This window comes from Sus scrofa, chromosome 14, assembly GCF_054392235.1.
Source record: "Sus scrofa isolate SSC_HxYL_T2T_F1_AM1 chromosome 14, Sscrofa_HxYL_maternal_Yorkshire_Landrace_v2.0, whole genome shotgun sequence".
In the NCBI taxonomy this organism is placed as follows: Eukaryota; Metazoa; Chordata; class Mammalia; order Artiodactyla; family Suidae; genus Sus; species Sus scrofa.
This window is the reverse complement of record NC_139396.1, coordinates 26,018,536-26,038,460: the sequence shown is the minus strand read 5'-3', so window position 1 is coordinate 26,038,460 and position 19,925 is coordinate 26,018,536. Positions and strand designations below refer to the sequence as shown.

At 52.8% G+C, this 19,925-nt stretch overlaps 1 protein-coding gene across 5 annotated transcripts in view; it reads left to right on the top strand.

Moving 5' to 3' along the window:
- Positions 1–18,891: 18,891 nt before the first annotated feature.
- GFRA2 (GDNF family receptor alpha 2) overlaps positions 18,892–19,925 on the top strand; it is a 93,219-nt gene continuing 92,185 nt past the window's right edge. For all 5 annotated transcript variants that reach the window (XR_014826895.1, XR_014826896.1, XM_021072828.2 and 2 more), the window contains exon 1: positions 18,892–19,629. Coding sequence is in view for 3 of the 5 variants with exons in the window: in XM_021072828.2 (XP_020928487.1) it covers positions 19,590–19,629 (40 nt within the window). In the remaining 2 variants the exon portion in view is untranslated. The remainder of the gene's footprint in view (positions 19,630–19,925) is intronic.

The following is a 19,925-nucleotide window of genomic DNA, read 5'->3' as shown; positions in this document are numbered from 1 at the left end:
CACCATCAGTTCTACTGGGTGCCCTCATCCACTCTTGTGGTGGCATTCTGGGTCCTTGGCACTGCCACAGTCCTGCGGGGTCTCTGAGTAACCGCTCCTTTGATGCCTCCATTTTCCCCCATCCTGCTGGGACCTGCCATGCTCCTGGCCCTGACTAGAGTCCATTCCTTTTGCACCCTCAGCATGTCAAGGAGCTGGCACCATGTGGCCACAGATCGTGGTCTATGCTGGCAGCAAATGCCCAGGATGGACTCTGCTTGGGGAGGGGAAGGACTTAAAGGGTTGGAGACACCAGTTTGAGAGACCAAAGAGCAGTGCTAAGCTCCAAATCAATTAGGGGAGGAGGAAGAAGGAACCAGGGACAGACAGACCTGGTGAGGAAGGCTCGGGAGGGGCCGTATGTTTCAGGGTCATTTCCACTCCCAGAAGCCAGGGTAATGCATGGCGGCCCGGGGCCTGTTTGGGTTTGGGGCCCCTGTGTTCATCAGAGAAGAACTCTGGGAGGGAGGCAGCAGTGGCACTGCGGTGTCATTGGCTCTGTGCTTCTTGTACTGGTTTGTGATGAAGACTGTGAGGCTCACAGCTTCTCCTTATTGGCTGAACTGCTGAGAGACCATGGCTGGTTTATTCTGCTGCCTAGTCCAGGCCGTGTCTTGGAGGATGATCAAGGAGGCTTAAAAATGTAGTCCAGGTTTGCCCGGGATTGTAGGAAAAGCAGTGTCTGGGGGCTTAAGGCACCAGACCCCATCCCCTGGTGCAGGGTCTGCCTGACCTTGGCAGAATTATGTTGCTGGGAGAGGGGGGAATGCAGTTTGCATTGGCTGTTCCCCCCACCTCTGAGCCGAGCCCCGTTTCACACCTAAAGATCGCTCCCATCCCATCCTCACCTGGGCTGCCAGAGGAAGCCCCCTGCAAGGCTGCTCTTCACAGACCCAGTGGGGGCTGCAAACTCAAAGCCATTAGCATCCACAAGAGAACATACTGTGCAGGGATTGATGCAATAAGGGAAGTAGGGTCTGTGGGAGCCTAGGAGTCTGCACCTCAATAGAATTCATTCAGATACAAAGTGTTCAACATCTCTATGTGTGCCGAAAATGATACATCTGCAGATAGAATCTGGCACCTGCTGGTATAGAGTTTTCTTTTTGCCTCCTGCCCTGGGGAGGGTCCCCTCCTGGTCCATTTCCTCAGAGGGCCTCCCGCACCAGTCCAGCAATGCCAAGGAAAGAGCATGGAGTGTGAGTCAGGCCTCGCAGCTCCCCGTTCAACTTTGGGGCAGATCCTTGACCTCTCTCTGCCTCGCTTTATGCATCTGCCAAATGGGTAGAATATCCTTCTTATCCACTTTGAAGCTCTGTTCTGAGGATGAAATGAGATATAGTGTTTTTTAAAAATTCATCGTCTGCTTCACTCCACAATGGATTTAAGGGAGCTTCTAAAAATACCTGCAATAGAAAGGGATGGAAATAAATAATACGTGAAATCATTTTGCAGTTGTACCATAAACACATTTTCCTTATCGTCACTGGGAGCAGTGCAAAAGTGATGATAGGTAATTTCCCAGATTCATTTTCAATTTAACCTTGGCCTTCAGGGCTTTCACTGAAAAGCAGGCTGGCATGGGAACCTCAGATTCTGAAGCAGGCCATGTCCTTGGCCCTCCAGCTGGTTTTGCCCGAGGGTGCTTGGGCAGGGGTGGCCGGTGGTGGCCAATACTGATTCTTCAGCCTCTTGCTGCTCTGGGTCGAGCCTCGAATGGCAGCTCCATTGTCATCAATGCCAAACACCCCCTGGGCAACCCCTCCATGCCTGGCCCTGGGCTGGGTGTTCAGACAGAGAGAAGAAGCTGCCTGAGATGGGTCCTACAGGAGTTCTTAGGAGGGGACCTGGGCTTGAAAGTCACGACTTGGGAAAATGATTAATGCCTTCTGTTTTCAATTCTCTGTCCTTCAGATGGACATCCTAACCCTCCTCTTCCTCCCTCACAGCCGCGCTGGAAGGATAAAACCAGAACAGGCTCTGATAAGAAAAATTGCTATGCAAATGTGAAAAATCATCGTCTCTATTCAGTGCTGCTCTAAAATGATTTCAAAAATAACAGAGCTATTAGGATTTGGGAGCCAACATGACCAAGAGGGTTTGCCTTAAATACTCCACCACGGAGTTTTTCTGGGATCTGAGCAGGACTGGGAACCTAGGCTGCCCAGATAAGCCTTCCCGCAGAGAAAACGGAAGGCCTCTCAACTTTGGAGCATGCGATGACTCTTTAATACATACCTGGCACTGAGGTAGGCATTGTGGGGCAGGAAGCTGTTAGGGGCTGAACTGTGTCCACTCCCAAATTCCTGTGTTGAAATCCTGACCCCCCCCCAGTGTTCCAGAATGTGACTGTATTTGGAGATAAAGTCTTCAAAGAGGTAATTAAGTTAAAATGAGGTGGTTAAGGTGGGCCCTAATCCAATCCCTTAAAGGTGTCCTTAGAAGAAGAAATTTGGATGCACAAAGAGACACACAGAGGAAAGGCCACGTGAGGACACCGTGAGAAGGTGGCCGTCTGCAAGCCAAGGAGAGAGGCCTCAGGAGAACCCAAACCTGCCAATATCTTGATGGTAGAATTCTGGCTGCCAGAATTGTGAGAGAATAAATTTCTGTGGTTTAAGACGCACAGTCTGTAGTAGTTTATTATGGAAGTCTTAGCAAATCTGTACAGCTTTATACAGGAAAGTATGAATTAGTCCCTCCTTTAATAAATACTTATGAAGTTGGGCACTATATGATACAGGAGATACAAGGATGAACAAGAAAGACCGTTTCTGCTCTCAGGAAGCTTAGAGTCCAATAGGGATATTATAGCTGCCTTCAAGATGGGGACACAGGACAGGCACTCAGAGAAAACAGGATGGCCTATAATTATATGTATATATGAGATGTTTATGACTAGGACTGGAGTTCCCATTGTGGCTCAATGGGTTATGAACCTGATTAGGATCGATGAGGATGTAGGTTGGATCCCTGGCCCCGCTTAGTGGGTTAAGGATCCAGCGTTGCCATGAGCTATGGTGTAGGTCACAGACACGGCTTGCTGTGGCATAGCCTGGAAACCTACATATGCTGCATGTGTGGCCCGAAAAAGCCAAAAAAAAAAAAAAAAAATTCAAATAGGGCTGACTTCAAGTGGTGGACGCTCAGAGAAAATGAAAATGAGAAAATCATTAAGGAAATTTTGTGGAGCGGGGCTTGAAAGATTGGGGCGGAGTGACCTGGGCAGCCCTGGATATTTGTAGGGAGCTTATAGGTCCAGTGAGAGGTGCCTATCATGCTGGCTTACCCGGAAGGTACCACCCCCTGGGGACTTCTTGCTCCAGGCAACTGGAGAGGACAGGCTTCTCCCCTAGGAAGCACGGCCACCTCCCTCTCAGGCAGAAATCTGCTCTCCAGAGACCAGAGCTTGGCTGGCCCTTCCATGGTGATTTGCTACCATTTCTCCAGGCAGATGGGGACTGCTGGCTGTTCATCAAGTTAGCAATTAACAAGTAATTCATTAGGCACCTAATGAACAAATTATTAACCTGGCAAGCCATGTCCAGCCGCTGACGGGGTGAGGGTGCGGGGAGGGGGGGAAGAAACAGCTATTAATACGGTCTTGGAGTGGCAGCTGTGGTTTTGTGGTTGAGGCAAGGGCTGGGCGACAGAAGATGTGGGTTCTAGACTCATGGGCCAGATCGCTTTACCTCTCTAGGGCTTCGTTTGGCTGCTCATGTAATAAGAGTAAGAAAACCCTATCAGTGGGCAAATTTTGTGTCAAAATCTGCATAAATTCAGGCCTTTGATTCTGATAAACTCATTCTAACTTTGACTCCACTCCCCCCAACCCCCAAGTCAACATCAGGTGCGCCACGGCCATTGCCGTGACTATAATATTCACTGCTAAGGATGTGCCTGGAGCCCTGATACATGTAAAGAGTTATGCAGGGGAGGGCACATGTGTATGATGTGTCACTGCTTTCATGGCGTTTATGATTTGGTCGTGGGTATCAGACATTCACACTTGAAAACTAACCAGAGTACAAAGCAATTTGTGATAGGGCTGAGAGTGCTGGGATTTCAGAGGAGAAAGATCCCCGGTTGCAAGGGTGAGGGGGCGATTTGCAGGAGGGCAGGGGCTTGAAGCAGGACTTCATTGTGTTTTCCTGATCGCGAAAATGACATGAGCTCATTCCCCCAGATCTCCGAATAGAGGAAATGGGAAAGAAGGATAATCTGTAATCTCATCAGCCAGAGATAGCTGCTGTTGACACTTTTGTGTGTATCTGGGGAGGATCTGACAGGCAGAGATGGTGGAAGGATATTCTAGGTGGAGGAAATGTCTTGACTGAGGCTCAGGGCTGGGGAAGAGGGCTGGGCTTGGTGCTTTGGGGGATGGATGTGTGAACGGGGCGGTTGGAGCAGGAGCTGTAGGGGCAGAATGGAATTAGAGGCCCCAGGAGGGGGAGAGCGCTGTGGAGGGCAGAAGGGGCCAGATTGTAAAGGTGGAGGGGGGGGTGTGCGTGTATGAAAAACAGTGCCTTGTGTGCTGGACCAGAAGCCTCAGCCTGCAAGCCGGACACTCTGCTCTTCAATCACGCTCATGATGCAGTGGGACTTATTGATGTAGCTGTCCCGCTTAGGAGAAATACTGCAAAAACCTCTGCAGGAAAAATAAACAAATAAGAAGCTGTGGCAGAGTTGCCAAAGGGAACGTGGGGCCCAAGGAAGGGGTGAGGAAGGTCTCCACCCTAGTTGTACTTGGCTGGTTGGCTGGGGCTGTTTCAAGCCTGTCAGAGAGGAACAGGGGACCTGTTCTGCTTTGGCCCCCATCTTGCAAGTGTGATCTTTCTCCAGACTCTTGTCTTGTCCCTAGGGGAGGTCTACTCCACAGCTATTTTTTGGGTCATGTAACAGCAGAGAAATGTATAGTTGACAAAATCTCTTTCCTATAAGATACTTAAGAAATAATCTTTTTTTTTTTTTTAGGGCCACACCTACAGCATATGAAGCCGCCCGGCTAGGGGTAGAATCAGAGCTACAGCTGCTGGCCACAGCCACAGCCACAGCCACGCCAGATCTGAGTCGTGTTTGTGACCTACACCACAGCTCACGGCAACACTGGATCTCTCTCTTTTTTTTTTTGGCTTTTTGCCTTTTCTAGGGCTGCTCCCACAGCATATAGAGGTTCCCACGCCAGAGGTCTAATCGGAGCTGTAGCCCTGGCCTATGCCAGAGCCAGAGCAACATGGGATCCGAGCCACGTCTGCAACCTACGCCACAGCTCATGGCAATGCCGGATCCTTAACCCACTGAGCAAGGCCAGGGATCAAACCTGCAACCTCATGGTTCCTAATCAGATTCATTAACCACTGCACCATGATGGCAACTCCCCAGATCCTTAACCTACTGAGAGAGGCCAGGGATTGAACCTGCATCCTCATGGATACTAGTCAGATTCGTTTCCATTGAGCCACAATGGGAACTCAAAGAGATAATCTTTTGATCTCTCAGCAATCGCATGAGACAGGTATTTCTATTACTCTCATTTTACAGATGAGGAAGTTGAGGTTCAGGAAGGTGAAGTGACTTACCTGAGGTCATATTGCCAGTGAGAAGCAGATCTTGGGACTGCAGTGGGAAATAGGATAGCTTGGTGGTTAAGGGAATGGTTTTTGGAGGCAGGGTAGTTCCTGCATTCAACTTCCTGCTCTGTTATTTTACCCACTGAAGACTATGAAAAATCTGGGACTTCTCTATTATCTTGATACATCAATTGGGGCTAACAGTGCCATTCACCTCCCTGGGTGATTGTGAGGCTTAAATGAAAAAACACAGGTGCTCTGGACTTAACGCAGAATAAGTGATCAATAAATGTTAACTGTGATGATTATGTTTTAACTCTGAGCTCATCGGCGTCACAGGCTTAACTTGGATCTTGTGGTTGTCCCTTAGTTCTCTGCCATGGCCAGTCACTCTGAAGACTTCAGGTCCAGTCTCGTGCCCTCGAGACTGCTGGGCCCCAGGGGGGCCAGATATAGAGTTCCCTAAAGGATTCTTTTATTAGCCAAACACCCAAGTTTTGTAGGAGACAGAAAGTTTTTCTCTGGCCCCTGTGATAAAGACATTGATGCCCATCAGACATCCTACCTCTTCCTCCACATCCACCAATCTCAGTGCTATTAGACAGGACCATGTAGTAGCTGGTTCTGGTCGATGGGTTGTGGGGGAAAGTGACACCTGCCACTCTGGCTGGCTCTCTACACACCAGCTCTCTCTTCTCCTGGACTTGTATTCCAGGAGATGGAAGATGACAGCCCATCAGTCAGCTTGGATCCCTGTGTAACTGTGTGGAGCAGAGCCCCCTGCCAACCCACACTAAGGATGTTGCATGAGGAAGAAACAAACCTTGGTGCTGTAACCCTGGGAGACTGCAGTTTTTCACTGTAGCATAGCCTCACTTAACTGATACAACTCATCTTGGCTGGCTGAGGCCAAACATTTTACATTAATAGTGTAATGAATACCTCCTACTGGATAGCTTTCTGGTTTATTATAGAACAGGCTCACACTTATCAGCTTTTTTGATCCTTGGAACAATTACATATATGGGAATGCCCCCTGGTAAGAGCTTAGTGTTATTTCTTTATGCAATGACATTCTAAAACCCCCATTTCTGTACATATCCAGTTTTTAGTCAGTCCCTCTCCCCACTATACCCTAATTCTACACCACAGCTTCCAAACTCTGTTGCAGTTATTTGCTGTACATCTGCCTTCCCCAACTAGGCTGGAAGCTCTATGATACCATCTTATCTAAGACAGAAATGGTGCCTCATTGATCTAGTGTGTCTGTGTCTACTGCAGTCAATGCTTTAGTGACAGCTGATGAACTACCAGTCATCAACCTGTGAAGTAGGCAGGTAGGCCTACTGTCCCCATCTGGAGGTGCATCGAGGTTAAAGGACTTTCCCAAGGTCACCCAGCTGGTAAGTGGTAGAGCCAAGGGGAGCCCCACCTTCTGCCTGGAGAGCCTGACCTGCCCCTCCCAGCCTGCTTGTGCAGAAGGACTTTTGAGGGTCAAATGACATCATATGGGCCAGGGTGCTTTGTAAGGCATTCCGATACGTTTGCATTTCCTATTTCCCAAGCCCAGTGAGGAGGCCCTCCCAGTGGTGGTGTCCTAAGTGGAGAAGGGCCTGCTGGACCAATAGGTTTGTTGATGAGAGGGCTGGGCGGGGCTTCCCTGGGGGAGGGGCCTTGTCTGCTGCACCCTCCACAGCAGGTGCTACATACAGAGTCCCCTGGAACAAAAGGGCAGGAGGAAGCAGGTGAGGGGAGGCAGGGAAGGAAACTTGAGGTCAGTGATGGGATGTGTGAGGTGGGGAACATGTGCCCTCTGGCTGCTTGTGATCCCTGGGACCCTCGTGGTGTCTGTCTCCTGCCTTGCAGCTGGGGTGGCTGCTTGTCATGGCACTTGTGCAGCCCACTGAAGCACTCCTGAGCCCTCATCATAGGCAGGATATCAGCTGTGCCCTGTGGCCTCCCCGCTTTCTGGCTCCTTTCGCATATTCTGGCGGCCTGAGTCAGACCCCAGGAGCAAAGACAGAGATGGAGCTTCTGGGTATGGTGGTCCGGCAGGGGCTGTGAGTAGCATTTCAGGAAGAAATGCTCCCTCTCTCAGGGCTGATGGGAGGGGGGAATCCTGTCCACAGCAGGAATTAGTTTAATTATTTTTTATGGTCATACCCATGGCATATGGACATTTCCAGCTAGGGGTTGAATTGGAACTGCAGCTCCTACCCTACGCCACAGTCACAGCAACACAGGATCTGGGTTGCTTGCAGCAACACTGGATCTTTAACCCACTGAGCAAGGCCAGGGATCAAACCTACATCCTCATGGACATTATGTCTTAACCCACTGAGCTGAGCCACAATAGGAAGTCTGTCAGGGATTGGTTTTAATTAGTCATCAGATTCCAACAGAAGCTGATCATTTTTCTTGGCACCATAGGTTTGCTCCAACCCTCCACTTCCCTGTCCTCCTGAGGGCGTGGGAAGGTCTCTCTCTTTTGAAAAGCCTTTGGACAGTCCTGTGGGACACTCCTGGCCAGCCAGGTATATATGGGGGTCAGACCATGGTGTGATTTGAAGGGTGGAGGGAGCAACTCACAGGTACCTTCTCCAACCCCAGGTCTTAGAACTGGGGGGCATTCAGAATTTGAGTCACACTTGCCAGTGGACTAGATGAACTTGTGTTCCGACCCAAGTGACTGGTTGTAGCTGCCAGCACACTGCTCTGAGAAGTCTTCGCTACGATCTGCGATCGATTAACAGTATCTGCCTCGGTTAGCAGAGGGGAGTGGCTGAAACCGCCACAGATGCAGATTAGCCTTCTCGGATCTCATTTGAATCTCTCCTGGAGCCTGATTTCTACTATTAGAGCCATTACCTCACATTAAGGCCCGTCTCTCTGTTCTTTAAAATGCATATCTCTCTGTTCTTTAACATTTCTTTAAAATGCATATGTGTCAAAGAGGAGTACCAAGAAGGTATTAAAGAATTCAGTGATTGATTGAGATTGATTACAAAAAAAGAATCATTATCAGTTTTGCTAGTTCTACAAAATGCAAGGACACACTGGCTAGTATAGACTTTTTTTGTGTGTGTGTGTGTGTCTTTTTAGGGCCGCACCAGAGGCACATGGAGGTTCCCAGGCTAGGGGTCAAATGCCCAAGCTACTGCTGCCAGCCTAGGCCACAGCCACAGTAACACCAGATCTGAGCTGCATCTGAGGACTTCACCACAGCTCATGACAACGCCAGATCCTTAACCCACTGAGTGAGGCCAGGGATTGAGCGCTCATCCTCATAGATATTAGTTGGGTTCATTAACCACTGAGCCACAACGGGAACTCCACACTGGCAAGTCTTAACATACATAGATTATCGCTTGGCTTAGGATGGGTTTTCAGACTGCCTTCCAAAGTGGCAGATGGCCAAAAGGAAATGGGAAACCGTTGGGTCTGGTGAAAGGCAAGCCTGGACACTGCGGGATCCCCTCCACCAGAGGGCCAGAGCTGATCGGGGCGCTGACCACATGTTGGGGGGCGTGAGCCCAGTTCTGCTCTTTCCTCTGTTCAGAAGCTCCTTCCTGGGGGAGCCCCATGTTCCCAGCACTAGTGTCTGTTCTCTGTGGGCTGTGCCTCCGTGCCGCACTTCATGGGGCTGGGAGAGAACCAAGGTTTCGTCTTCAGACTGAATAATTGCTGGGATCACTGGACAGACCGTGGGAGTGGGGGAATCACACGCTATCAAGTAAGAGCGAGACAGTTCATTGTGTAGATGAGGAATTCTATCGAGTCTGACTTCCGCTAATGTACTAAGTCTTAGCAGAATTAGACTTTACAGCGAAGGGAATAGGCCAGTCTAGTTTGAAAGAAAAGAACTTAAATGGTTAAAAAAAAGAGAGAGCGAGAAATCCTCCAGTCTAATTTATTAATTTTTCCTGAAAAGAACAGAATAGGATGAGAAAAAAGCATTTATATATAGGTCATTCACCCAGTGGGCCCAGGGACAGGGAATAAGTGCCTTGAACCAGGTCAGCCATCCTGGCCCTAGTCTCCATACTAAGGTTACGCCAAGTAAGAGACGTCATTGGTTCATTCTTTCACTCAACAGCACTTACTGTGCCAGCCTCTGATGATATGGGGATGAAGAAGCCATAGGTTCTGTTTCCCCAGAACGCTGAGTCCCTGAGGAGTATAGACAAGGAAACAGGCATTTTTGACAGAGTCTGGTGGTGCTGAGCTCTGGAAGCCTAGTTTTTCCCATCTGTGAAATGGGAGTGTTCCTCTTTACCTTATCTCCAAGTCACTAGAGCAGCAAGAGCTGTCCCAGCAGGGTGCAGGGTGTGGGCTGCTCACCATCCCTGAAGCGGGTGGGGGAGGGTAGTCCCAGACATTCCCCTGGGCTGTGGGCCAGCTCCAAACAGACTGCTCCTTGCATCTGCAAAGCGTGGCCACACATACTTCCAAGCACTTCCTCAAGTTCAGTGTCTCCTTTGATCTTCCTTCTCTCTTGTGATGCTGGCAGGGAGGGCGAGCACATCCCAGGGGCCCTGAGCTCCCTTGTGGAGCTGGGGGCTGAGCTGGAGGCTCCCAAGGACACTTTGCTGGCTCATGCCAGAATTCATCCTTTCTTTCTCTTCCTTTTGTTATTTCTTCCAACGTGGACATCCTTACTGAGGGCCGACCCTGTGCATGATGCTACTCCTCCAAACAGCACCGAACTCCTTCCCGGGCTGTCAGAACGCCCAGGTCAAAACTGGACCTTGGAGAGTTTCCGTTGAGGCTCAGTGGTAATGACCCAACAAGTATCCATGAGGATGTGGGTTTGATCCCTGGCCTTGCTCAGTGAGTTAGGGATCTGGCATTGCTGTGAGCTGTTGTGTAGGTCGCAGAAACGGCTTGGATCCTTTTATTGCTGTGGCTGTGGCTTAGGCCAGCAGCTGTAGCTCTGATTTGACCCCTAGCCTGGGAACTTCCATATGCCATGGGTGTGGCCCTTAAAGAGCAAAATAAAACAAAACAAAACAAAAAACCCCCCAAACAAACAAAACAATCCAAAAAACAGAAAACCTGGACCTTGAACCCTAATCACACCCTCATTCCAGTCAAGTGTTGCCCCAGGAGCCAGATGGCAAGAATACGGAGAAATGGGACCACCCCAGGGCCAAGAAGGCTGCAGAATCCTGGAGCTGCCATTGCTCTCAGCAGGGCAGCCTCCTAGTGCAGCCAGCCCTGGCCTCTCCAAGGAGCAAGGGTCAGCCATTGGGAGGACTCCTGAGAGGGGCCCATTCCAGAGCCTACTTTGTGGGGGATCAAGGATGTGGGCAGGGGGATAGGAGTGGAGACTGGGATGGCTTTGATGGGAGCAGGCTTGGCCCACTCTGCTGAGGGCCAACAGCACCCCAACAGGCCTGCTGCCGGGAAGGCTGACAGGCAGCTGGCTGTCCAGGGACATGTACAGTCTAAGGGAACTTCTAGAAGACTCCCTCACACTTTCTGCTTTTTTTTTTTTTTTTTTGCTATTTCTTGGGCCACTCCCTGGGCATATGGAGGTTCCCAGGCTAGGGGTCCAATCGGAGCTGTAGCCACCGGCCTACGCCAGAGACACAGCAACGCAGGATCCGAGCCGCGTCTGCAACCTACACCACAGCTCACGGCAACGCCGGATCATTAACCCACTGAGCAAGTGCAGGGACCGAACCCGCAACATCATGGTTCCCAGTCGGATTCGTTAACCACTGCGCCACGACGGGAACTCCTCCCTCACACTTTCCACCCTTGTGGAGATGGAGTCACAGGGAGGTGAGAGAACAACTCAATTATCCAAGCTGACTGGAACCAGAGAATGGGGGCCCTGGAAGGACCCTGTCTTGGGGAGTGTTTGTGTAAAATCGTCTTAGTTTTCATTATTAAAATGTATTTTATTTTATTTTGGCCACACCCGTGGCATATGGAAGTTCCTGGGCCAGGTATTAAATCCGAGCTGCAGCTGCGACCTATGCCACACCTGTGGCACTGCTGGATCCTTAACTCCCTGTGCCCCAGCAGGAACTCCCAAAGTATCTTATTTTTTATTTTATTTTACCGACGTGTTTAAGCAAAGGCCACCGCCCAAATAGGGCGTTTGAAATCCATCAGGACTGGGTTCCAGTCCTGGGTCAGCCACTCACTGACTGTGAGCACAGACAAGCCACCCGGTGCCTTGCCTTTGGGTTTCCTCCTCTGAAAAATGCCCACCCCTGAGGCAGTCCCGGAGGCCTAAGAGAGATGAATTTACAGAAAAAAGCTTCCTGAGTTGTTGAGTGCCGTGGACTTGTTGGCAGTTTATTATTGTTGTCACGAAAGGTTCCGTAAGAGCCTGAGGGCTGATGATGATTGGAATTCATCCTTTCGGGTTCAGCATCACCCCTCCCCCTGGGAGCAGCAAGAGAGACACAATAGCAAGAAAGCACTGGTCCATGGGGGCGGTGGGGGTAAAGAGAGAACATTCTGGATGATGGGAAAAGAAGTTCCCAGGGCAAGAGGTGGGGTGAGGCGGGGGGACCCGCAGGTCAACGTGCTCCTCCGGGTCCGGGGAAGAAGGCATATCTGCTCAGAGAGGGACATTCTGGTCCCAGGTTGTGTCCAAGCCTCTTGCGAGTTGCCTTCCAGTCTCTGGAGATGGAGCTGAGCCCTTCAAGTGACAGTCCAGCTTTGATGTTCCACCCACCTTACCAGGCTTTGCTAAATAAAGACATGGTCCCTGCGGGGAGCCGCTGGGGCTGAGAGCTCTCCTGGGGGGCTCTAGGCAGCAGGAGGCAGCTCCCCGCAGCTTGGCAGAAGCAATCACTGCCCCTCTCCCTGGGTTCTGCTTCTGACCTTGGGTAACCTGGCAGATCGCCAGCGCCTGAGGGCTGGGGTGGGTGTGAGTGCTCAGGAGAGAGGCTGTGGGGTGGTTCCCGGCAGCTGGGGTCTGCCAAGTGCAGGGTTGGCACCAGGACAATGCTGGGGCGTGGCCGGGATGGTGCGAGCCTGGACAGAGCGCATGTGGCCAGACCCAGTGGGGAAGAGGCTTACAGTAGCGGGTGGGATATTTTAAACCGACAGCAGCTCATCAGAAGGGCCATTTCCCAGCTCAGTTCCTGCTGCCATTGGGGAGCGTGAAGGGGGCAGAGGAGGTGTGGGGTTTCAGTTTTCTCAGGACACCTGCCATTTCTGGGGAGAGAGGAGTTTAGAGAAGCAGCCTTTCCCCAGACCCGTCCCGGATGAAACAAAGTGCCAGAAATTGTTCGGTGCTTTTTCCCTGTCCCCTACAATCTCCTGTGTGGGAGAGAGCAGCGGAGAGGCCTGGAGTCCTCGTTGGCTGGATGCTTGGTTTCTCTGGGAGAAGGTGAAAGCTCCCTTGCCCAGGGTGTGGGAGGACCTATTTTCCAGTCCTGGCTCCGCCACTTGCTGGCTGCATCAAAACCTGGGCCGCGTCACGGACCATCTTCAAGCCTGAGTTTGTTCCCTTGGAAGGGGGAGCTGATTCCGCCCTGTCTTCCTCTCAACGGGAGAAAGGATGGTGTAAGGGCTTCAAGATCAGGGAGAAAGAAGTCGTGAAACTGAGGTGCTACAGCCGCAGAAGGTGGTATTGACGGCTTCCTGCCGGAATAACTCCCATCTGCATTCCTGCATGTCTGCTGTAGCAATAGCTTCTAATGGGCTACCCTGGGGGCTGGGGGAGCGGGGGCTCCCTGGCCTGGGTGGGGCTGCAGAGAGGTCTCTGAGGCTCTGGGGAGAGGCTAAGTAAAGCCAGGTTCCCACCTCTTGCCGGTGCCTACCTCTAAAGAGAACGATGAAGCATGGGAACATTGACCGAAATCAATTAGAGAAATCAATGCCCCTGAGTGCAGTGTGCATTTCTTCCCTCCAGCCCCGGTCCCACCCACCCTGCCCCAGCAGCCTTGTTCACGCTGGGCATCAGAAGGTTTAGTTAAATCCCTCCTGGTCTCCATTCCCAGGCTAGTTCCCTCTGGCCAGGCTGGGCCTCAGAGACATGAAGGGCCCTGCGGGGAGGAAATGATGATGAATCAGACAGCCTGCCATTAGGAGGGAAAAGGCTGCTGGAAGAGGGCTGGGGAAGCTTGTGGAGGACCGTGACCTAGGCCCAGGGCACTGAGTTGGACACTATGGTCTGTGTTAGGGTAAGACAGGATCCTTTCTAGGCTTTTGACTTGAACTCCAAGGAGTGGGCCAGACGAAGCCACAGGAAATACACAAAAGATGTCAGGAGTTCCTGATGTGGCACAGTGGGTTAATGACCCGGCTCGTTTCTGTGGCATTGTTTGTTTGAACCCTGGCTTGATGCAGTGGGTTAAGGACCCAGGATCGCTGCAGCTGTGGAGAAGGTCGCAGGTGCAGCTTGGATTCGATCCATGGCCCAGGAACTTCCATATGCTGCGGCTGAAAAAAAAAGAATTTTAGTTTTCATGATTTCATCACTCTGTTGCTGGAGAGGGCAAGAAGAGAGAAAGGGTATATTTAAGATGCTCTGAATTGGGACATGAAAATGTATAGCCTAGAGCGCTGTCACTCTGCTTATTTATTCAGGGCGCAGAGGTTACCACGGTGGGACCCTGCATCCCAACGGCCAGAGTTTGCATCCTGGTTCTGCCACTTAAAATATGACGTTAGTCAAGTTAAATCACTTTTTTGGGGGTTATCAATAGTAACTTACCCCACAAAGTTATTATAAAAATTAAAGGAACATTGGAGTTCCCATTGCAGCTCAGCGGTATCCACGAGGATGTGGGTTTGATCCCTGGCCATGATCAGTAGGTTAAGGACCCAGGGTTGCTGTGAGCTGCAGTGTAGGTCAAAGATGGGGCTCAGATCCTGCATTGCTGTAGCTGCGGTGTAGGCTGGCAGCTACAGCTCTGATTCAACTCCAAGCCTGGGAACCTCCATATGCCAGGGGTACAGCCCCGAAAAAAAAAAAAGTTAAAGGAATGTCAACATGTATCTTGCCATAAAGTTGGCTACCTTAATTATTTTTTCCAATGACAAATGTGTGAGAAGTCTGGTCTGGTCACTTTCCCTTGTCCTGCTCATTGTTTGAGTAAAAGTTAATTCTCTTCTCTGTCCAGTGTTGAATCTGTCACATCTTGCTGATTCAAATTTACTGAGCCTCTGACAACCCCCTCCTCCTGTCCCCACCTACCTGTTTTGGTCCCTTGTTATGTCAGGCTGAGACTGTTAAAACTGGTCTCTTGTCTCCATCCTTCACAGAGTTGTCAGATCAATCTTCCAAAACACCATTCTCATGCCACTGGGCGGCTCAGAAACCTTCAGTGGCTCCTAGGGGAGCAAGGGCGAAGCCTTCAAAGCTTATCCTCCACACTGCATCCCAATCGGACCTTCCAGATCTCCGCCAGGTCCCTCCCCATCTGTGCCCTTGGATCCTCCCAACTTTTGGACTGTTCCTTGAACCTTTCTTACCACTGTGCTTTGCCGATGCTGTCCCCTCTCCAGCGCGCTGTCCTCTGTGTTCAGCAAAATTCTACCATCCTTTTAGATCCAGCTCACATCTTCCCTCCCGCTGCTAGTTCTCCTGAAATCCACGGGTCCTAACCCTTCCTCTCTCTCCCCTGGCCCCAGTGTGCCTTTGGTCGCTCAAGTCTTTCCATGGGACCGGGACCCAACTCTACCTGTGCACGCTTCCACGGCAGGGGCAGTCCTGCCTGTGCCATGGCTGAGAGCACCTCCACTTGCCAGCTCTGTGGTTTCTGACACATCTTAACTGGCACCTCCTTTTGATTCTTGGTTGAACTTTGTCTCTGGGGCAAGGGAGCTCTCAGCCTTCTTTGCTTCACAGAAGGAGAAGAAGGGATGAGATTCTAGTGGGAGTACCACATGTCTGGTCAGGGATGCTCTGTGGCTAATCACATGTTTGTAGATGCGTACATCCTAAGGTGGGCCTGCAAGCCTCCCCATTTGTGCTAGTCCTTTTACTGCCCTGCTGCTCTTGCCCTCCAGAGAATCTAGTCCACCAGGTGAGCAGGCCTAGAGAGACGAGGGAAGGGTAAGAAATAAACAGTCCAATCGACCTCTTTCCCTTCCCTGCACATTGTAACTCCTGGATCCGGGATGGCAGAGGGGCCGTCTTGGATGGGCAGGAGGCTCAGGAGCGGCTGGGTGGGTTGAAGCTGATGAGACCACAGTTTGAGAGGGTGTGTGAACGTGTTGTATTCCTGAACCTGAGGGCATCTGTTCACCCCTCCTGAGAGTCACTCCTTTCTCTATGACTTCCCTCTTGCAAAATCTCCTACCTTTGACCCTCTAACAAAGTTGTTTCTCTTTCCTTTGAGCCCCGAAACCTTTTATTATCTTTGCTTCGCATTTGCCTCTTAGCTTTTTCTGCCTTGTCACAGGTTCCTCATCATCTGGATCCTGGAGGGAAGAGAGGACATTTGATCAACAGCTTTCCAAGAGCCAGGGATTTGATGAGCTGCTCTGTGTATAGCATCTCATCTCTACGAGGATTTAAAATCCCCGTTTCATAGATGAGATAACCGAGGCTCAGAGAGATTAAATTGCCCATGACTAGTACCTGTCCATCTGTGTTTCTGCTACAGATCCTGGCACGAAGCAGCGGTAGCTTACATACAAGAAGTGCTCTGGAAATCCCAGGGTGATGCTTGGATGCTGCCATATCTAAGGGCAGCTCAGGTCTAGGGTGGGGTCAGCAGAGAGCAGAGATGTAGTGGGAGGCGCATGTATAGAAAGGAAAGAAGATGTGGCCCAGTGTCAGAGGGCCCCACAGCCACATGAAGCTGAATGTTGGTCTGGTTGGTGTTGTCACTGTCCTTGTGACAGCTGGGTAACCCAGAGTCCCTGAAGTCCTCCTGCTACTAAAATCCTCCCCCCCCCCCGCCCCCGCCGCCTTTATGGGAAATAAGTGGATGCTATCCCTGAGCGTCCATTGTCCCTTTCTCAACAAAACTCCATACATGCTTCAGAGAATTTTCCTTCTTACATCCATCTAGGATTAAAAGAAAGTTAAAAAAATTTTTTTTTGGCGGTGGGGGAGGGAGAGAAACATGCCAAGCAGTAATTTTGGAGCCTGGACAGAGCCCTAGGGAGAGGGAAAATCTGAGGTGGGATACCCAAATGTGGGGGTGACGGAGGACACTGGAGCAACCCAGAAGGCCCTAGAAAAGGGAGAAAGTTTATTTACACCAGGCTCCCAACCTTGCTGGCCTCTGGTCCAAGACAGCCTGGCAGTACAATTCCTACCAGGTTTTCATCTTCTTTAACCTAAACTCTTCCTGATCTGTTCCTTTAAGTCTCCCAGCTTAAAGAAGCAGGAAACATTGTCAGATGTGAAGGCATTTCTTAGAACTAGAGAGGCAGGGAGGAATGACAGGGAGGGCAGCTCCAAAACGATTTTCTCCAGCTCCAATCCCCAAGCCTTCCTGACCCCGGTCCTCCACTAACCCACTAGGGTCATGCCTCCAAGCAGGCACCACTCAACGGCAGGGGGACAGGATAGAGCCAGGGCCGCTGTCCCAGGATGGGCCAAATGTGAAGCATTGAAAGGGGACCCTCAGCGTTGAGCTTCCTAGGCTGGAAAAGCCGCGTTCCCGCCTAAATCCGCAAGACGGAAGTTGCTCCCTCTAGCTTTTCCAATAGCGAAGGCCGCCGGTTTTGTAAGTGATCCCTCCCTGCACGCCCAGGTCCATTTCTAGCATTTACTCTTTTCCAGAATCTGGTTCATTTAAAAATCCATCTTAAAAGCCACTACCAAAAACACCTTATCCAGCTCAGATCCAGTTTTGGGTAGCACGGGAAGTTTACGAGTCACTGCGTGTGTACCCCACCCAGCATAGGGGTGCGCGCGCGGAGCTGCGTGCAGGAATGTGTGCGCGGGAGCCGAGAGATGCGGGGCAGCTCTAACGCAGCTGAGGATGTGTGAGGTGGGAGCGTGCAACTGGGGTGCCTGGTGTGCGTGGGTGTGCCTGCGCGTGTCCACAGCCCACCTCCTCGCCGCCTCTTGCCGGAACATGTCCGCAATCTCACTTCTTCTTCAGCCCTTTCCCAGCCAGACGCTTCCTTTTTGGTGCTTCTGGGCGTTTACAATAAATTCCGTGACTAAAGCACGCCGGTGAGCCCGGCCCCTGGACAGATGGATCAATCGCCCCCTTCCCGGATGGGGGAGGGGACCCCGCCCCGAGCCTCGGAAAGGGGGAGCTGCCGCCTGCCTCCGGAGAACTCCCCGGAGCCCAGCCCGCCGCCAAGCGCCGAGCTTGGCACGGAACCCTGGCTCGGGTTGGTCCCAGGGCGCTCCCGCAGGGATGGGGTGCTGGCGCCATACCCGATCCCTCCTGCGCGGTTCGGGGAGGTTCGCCGGCCTCGGAGAAGGCAGTCAGGGCGCCCCTGCTCGGCTGTCTCCTTCCCGCACCAGGGGAAGGGAGACAAGTGGGGAAGGGGACTCTCCAAGGGCTGCGACGCTGGGGCGTGAGGTGGGAGAGCGCGCCGCGGGCGTGCGGGGAAAGTTCTCGAGCTCCGCGTGGAGAGCACACGTGTCTGCGTACGCGGGGCTCTACCCGGGCAGGCAGGCTGCGGGGGGACGCTGAGGGCTGGCGTCAGAAGGGGTTCTTCTTTCCCCTTGATCCTTGGGGGAGACACTCTGCCTCCGCTCCCTGGCCGAAGGACGCATCTGTCCGCGGACAGTGCAGCCCCCCTCCCAAGCCGGGGTTTTTCTACAGCCCTTCCCCCCACGCCCCCGGGATGATGCCGGGACTCGGGACTCCACGCCCTCCGGCCTCCGCTGAGCCTCCCCTGGCCTCCCGGAGCCAGCTGCCGGGGCGCGGGGGCGGGAGCTGGGGGCGTTAGAGGGCGCAGCCCGCCCCGGGCGGGGAGGGGGTGAGGAGTGGAGCGCGGCGTGAAAAGGAGGAGGGTGCGGAGGCTTTGGTGGGTTTGGGTTGGAGCCCGAGCCTTTGCCGGGGGAGCTGGTCAGTTTCCGGCCAAGGCTGCAGGTCAATCCGGGGAAGGGCGGGCGGCAGAGCAGAGGGAGCCAGCGGCGGAGCTCTCCTCTCAGCCCGCTTTCTCCGGCGCCACCGCCACCGCCGTGTCGCCGCCGCCGCTGCAGAGTATCGCTGCTCCGCCGCGCGCCCGCGCCCCGCGCCGCCAGCGCCTGGGAGCCCAAGCGCCGAGCCCCGGGCGGAGGAGAGGGGCGCGGGCGCGAGAGCCGCGGCGAGGGAGCCGCGAAGGGGGAAGGGGGCGGGCGGAGGGAGGAGCAGGGAGAGGGAGAAGGGGGAGGGAGAAGAGAGCGAGGGAGAGCCGGAGAGAGCGGGAGCAAAGAGCGAGAGCCGGGGAGAGGAGAGGGAGGGAGAGGAGAGAGAAAGACACACGTACGCAGAGACACACGGTCGCTGGAATTCCATTAGAAAAGTGACACGAGCAAGGGTTAGCGGGAGAAGATTTTTTTGAATCTTTCCTTCGTCTTGTGCGAAAGAAGCGACTCCGGTCTTTCGTCCTCGAAGCTCCCACTGGATTGTTCCTAGGCGCTTACACCCGTCGGTGGATTTCTTTCCTATTTGCGTTTTATTCTGACCCCCACCCTCGCCGCTTCCTTCCAGCCCTTCACTCTCAGGTCGCCTCTCCCCACCGCCCCAGACCCCTCCCGGGAAGCGCAGGAGAATCGGACCCGCGGGGACTCGCGCCTTCCCGGACGAGCCGAGGGGAGGGCAGACCTGAGGACCGGCTGTCGGCTTGGAAAGCAGATATACACATAGATACGTGTATATTTGATTTTAGTGGGCAAGGGGGCGTTGAGAGGCGGCCCGCCGCCCTCCATCCCTCCATCCCCTCCAGCCAGTGGCGAGAATCGGAGGACTCAGGATCTTCATCGGGTGGACTAGCAGGGATCGCCGCATTGGATTTGGGGCTGATTAACACAGCTTGGCTATTATTATTGTTGTTATTTTTTTAATCCAAGGGAGAAAGACAGACAAACTGTGGGATTTATTTAACATGATCTTGGCAAACGCCTTCTGCCTCTTCTTCTTTTTAGGTGAGTACTTGTGGGCGACGAGGGCAGCGTCCGCCGGAGCCCGGGGGCAGCGCGGCCCGCGCGTTCGGGCGCCGGCCAGCAGCCGGGAACGCGGGGGGCGAGCGGGGCGCCGGTGGGGGACCCAATGGCGGGGAGAGCGCGCCGCTGGGCGAGCCGGGCCCGGGCGCCCCGGAACCGAGCGGGGCCGGCGGCGAGGATGCGGGAGGAGGGACGGGAGCCGCGGCTGGCTGGTTACGCAGGGGCTTGAGAAGGAGACTCGGAACACCCAGACCAGCCCCGCGCACCCGCACGCACAT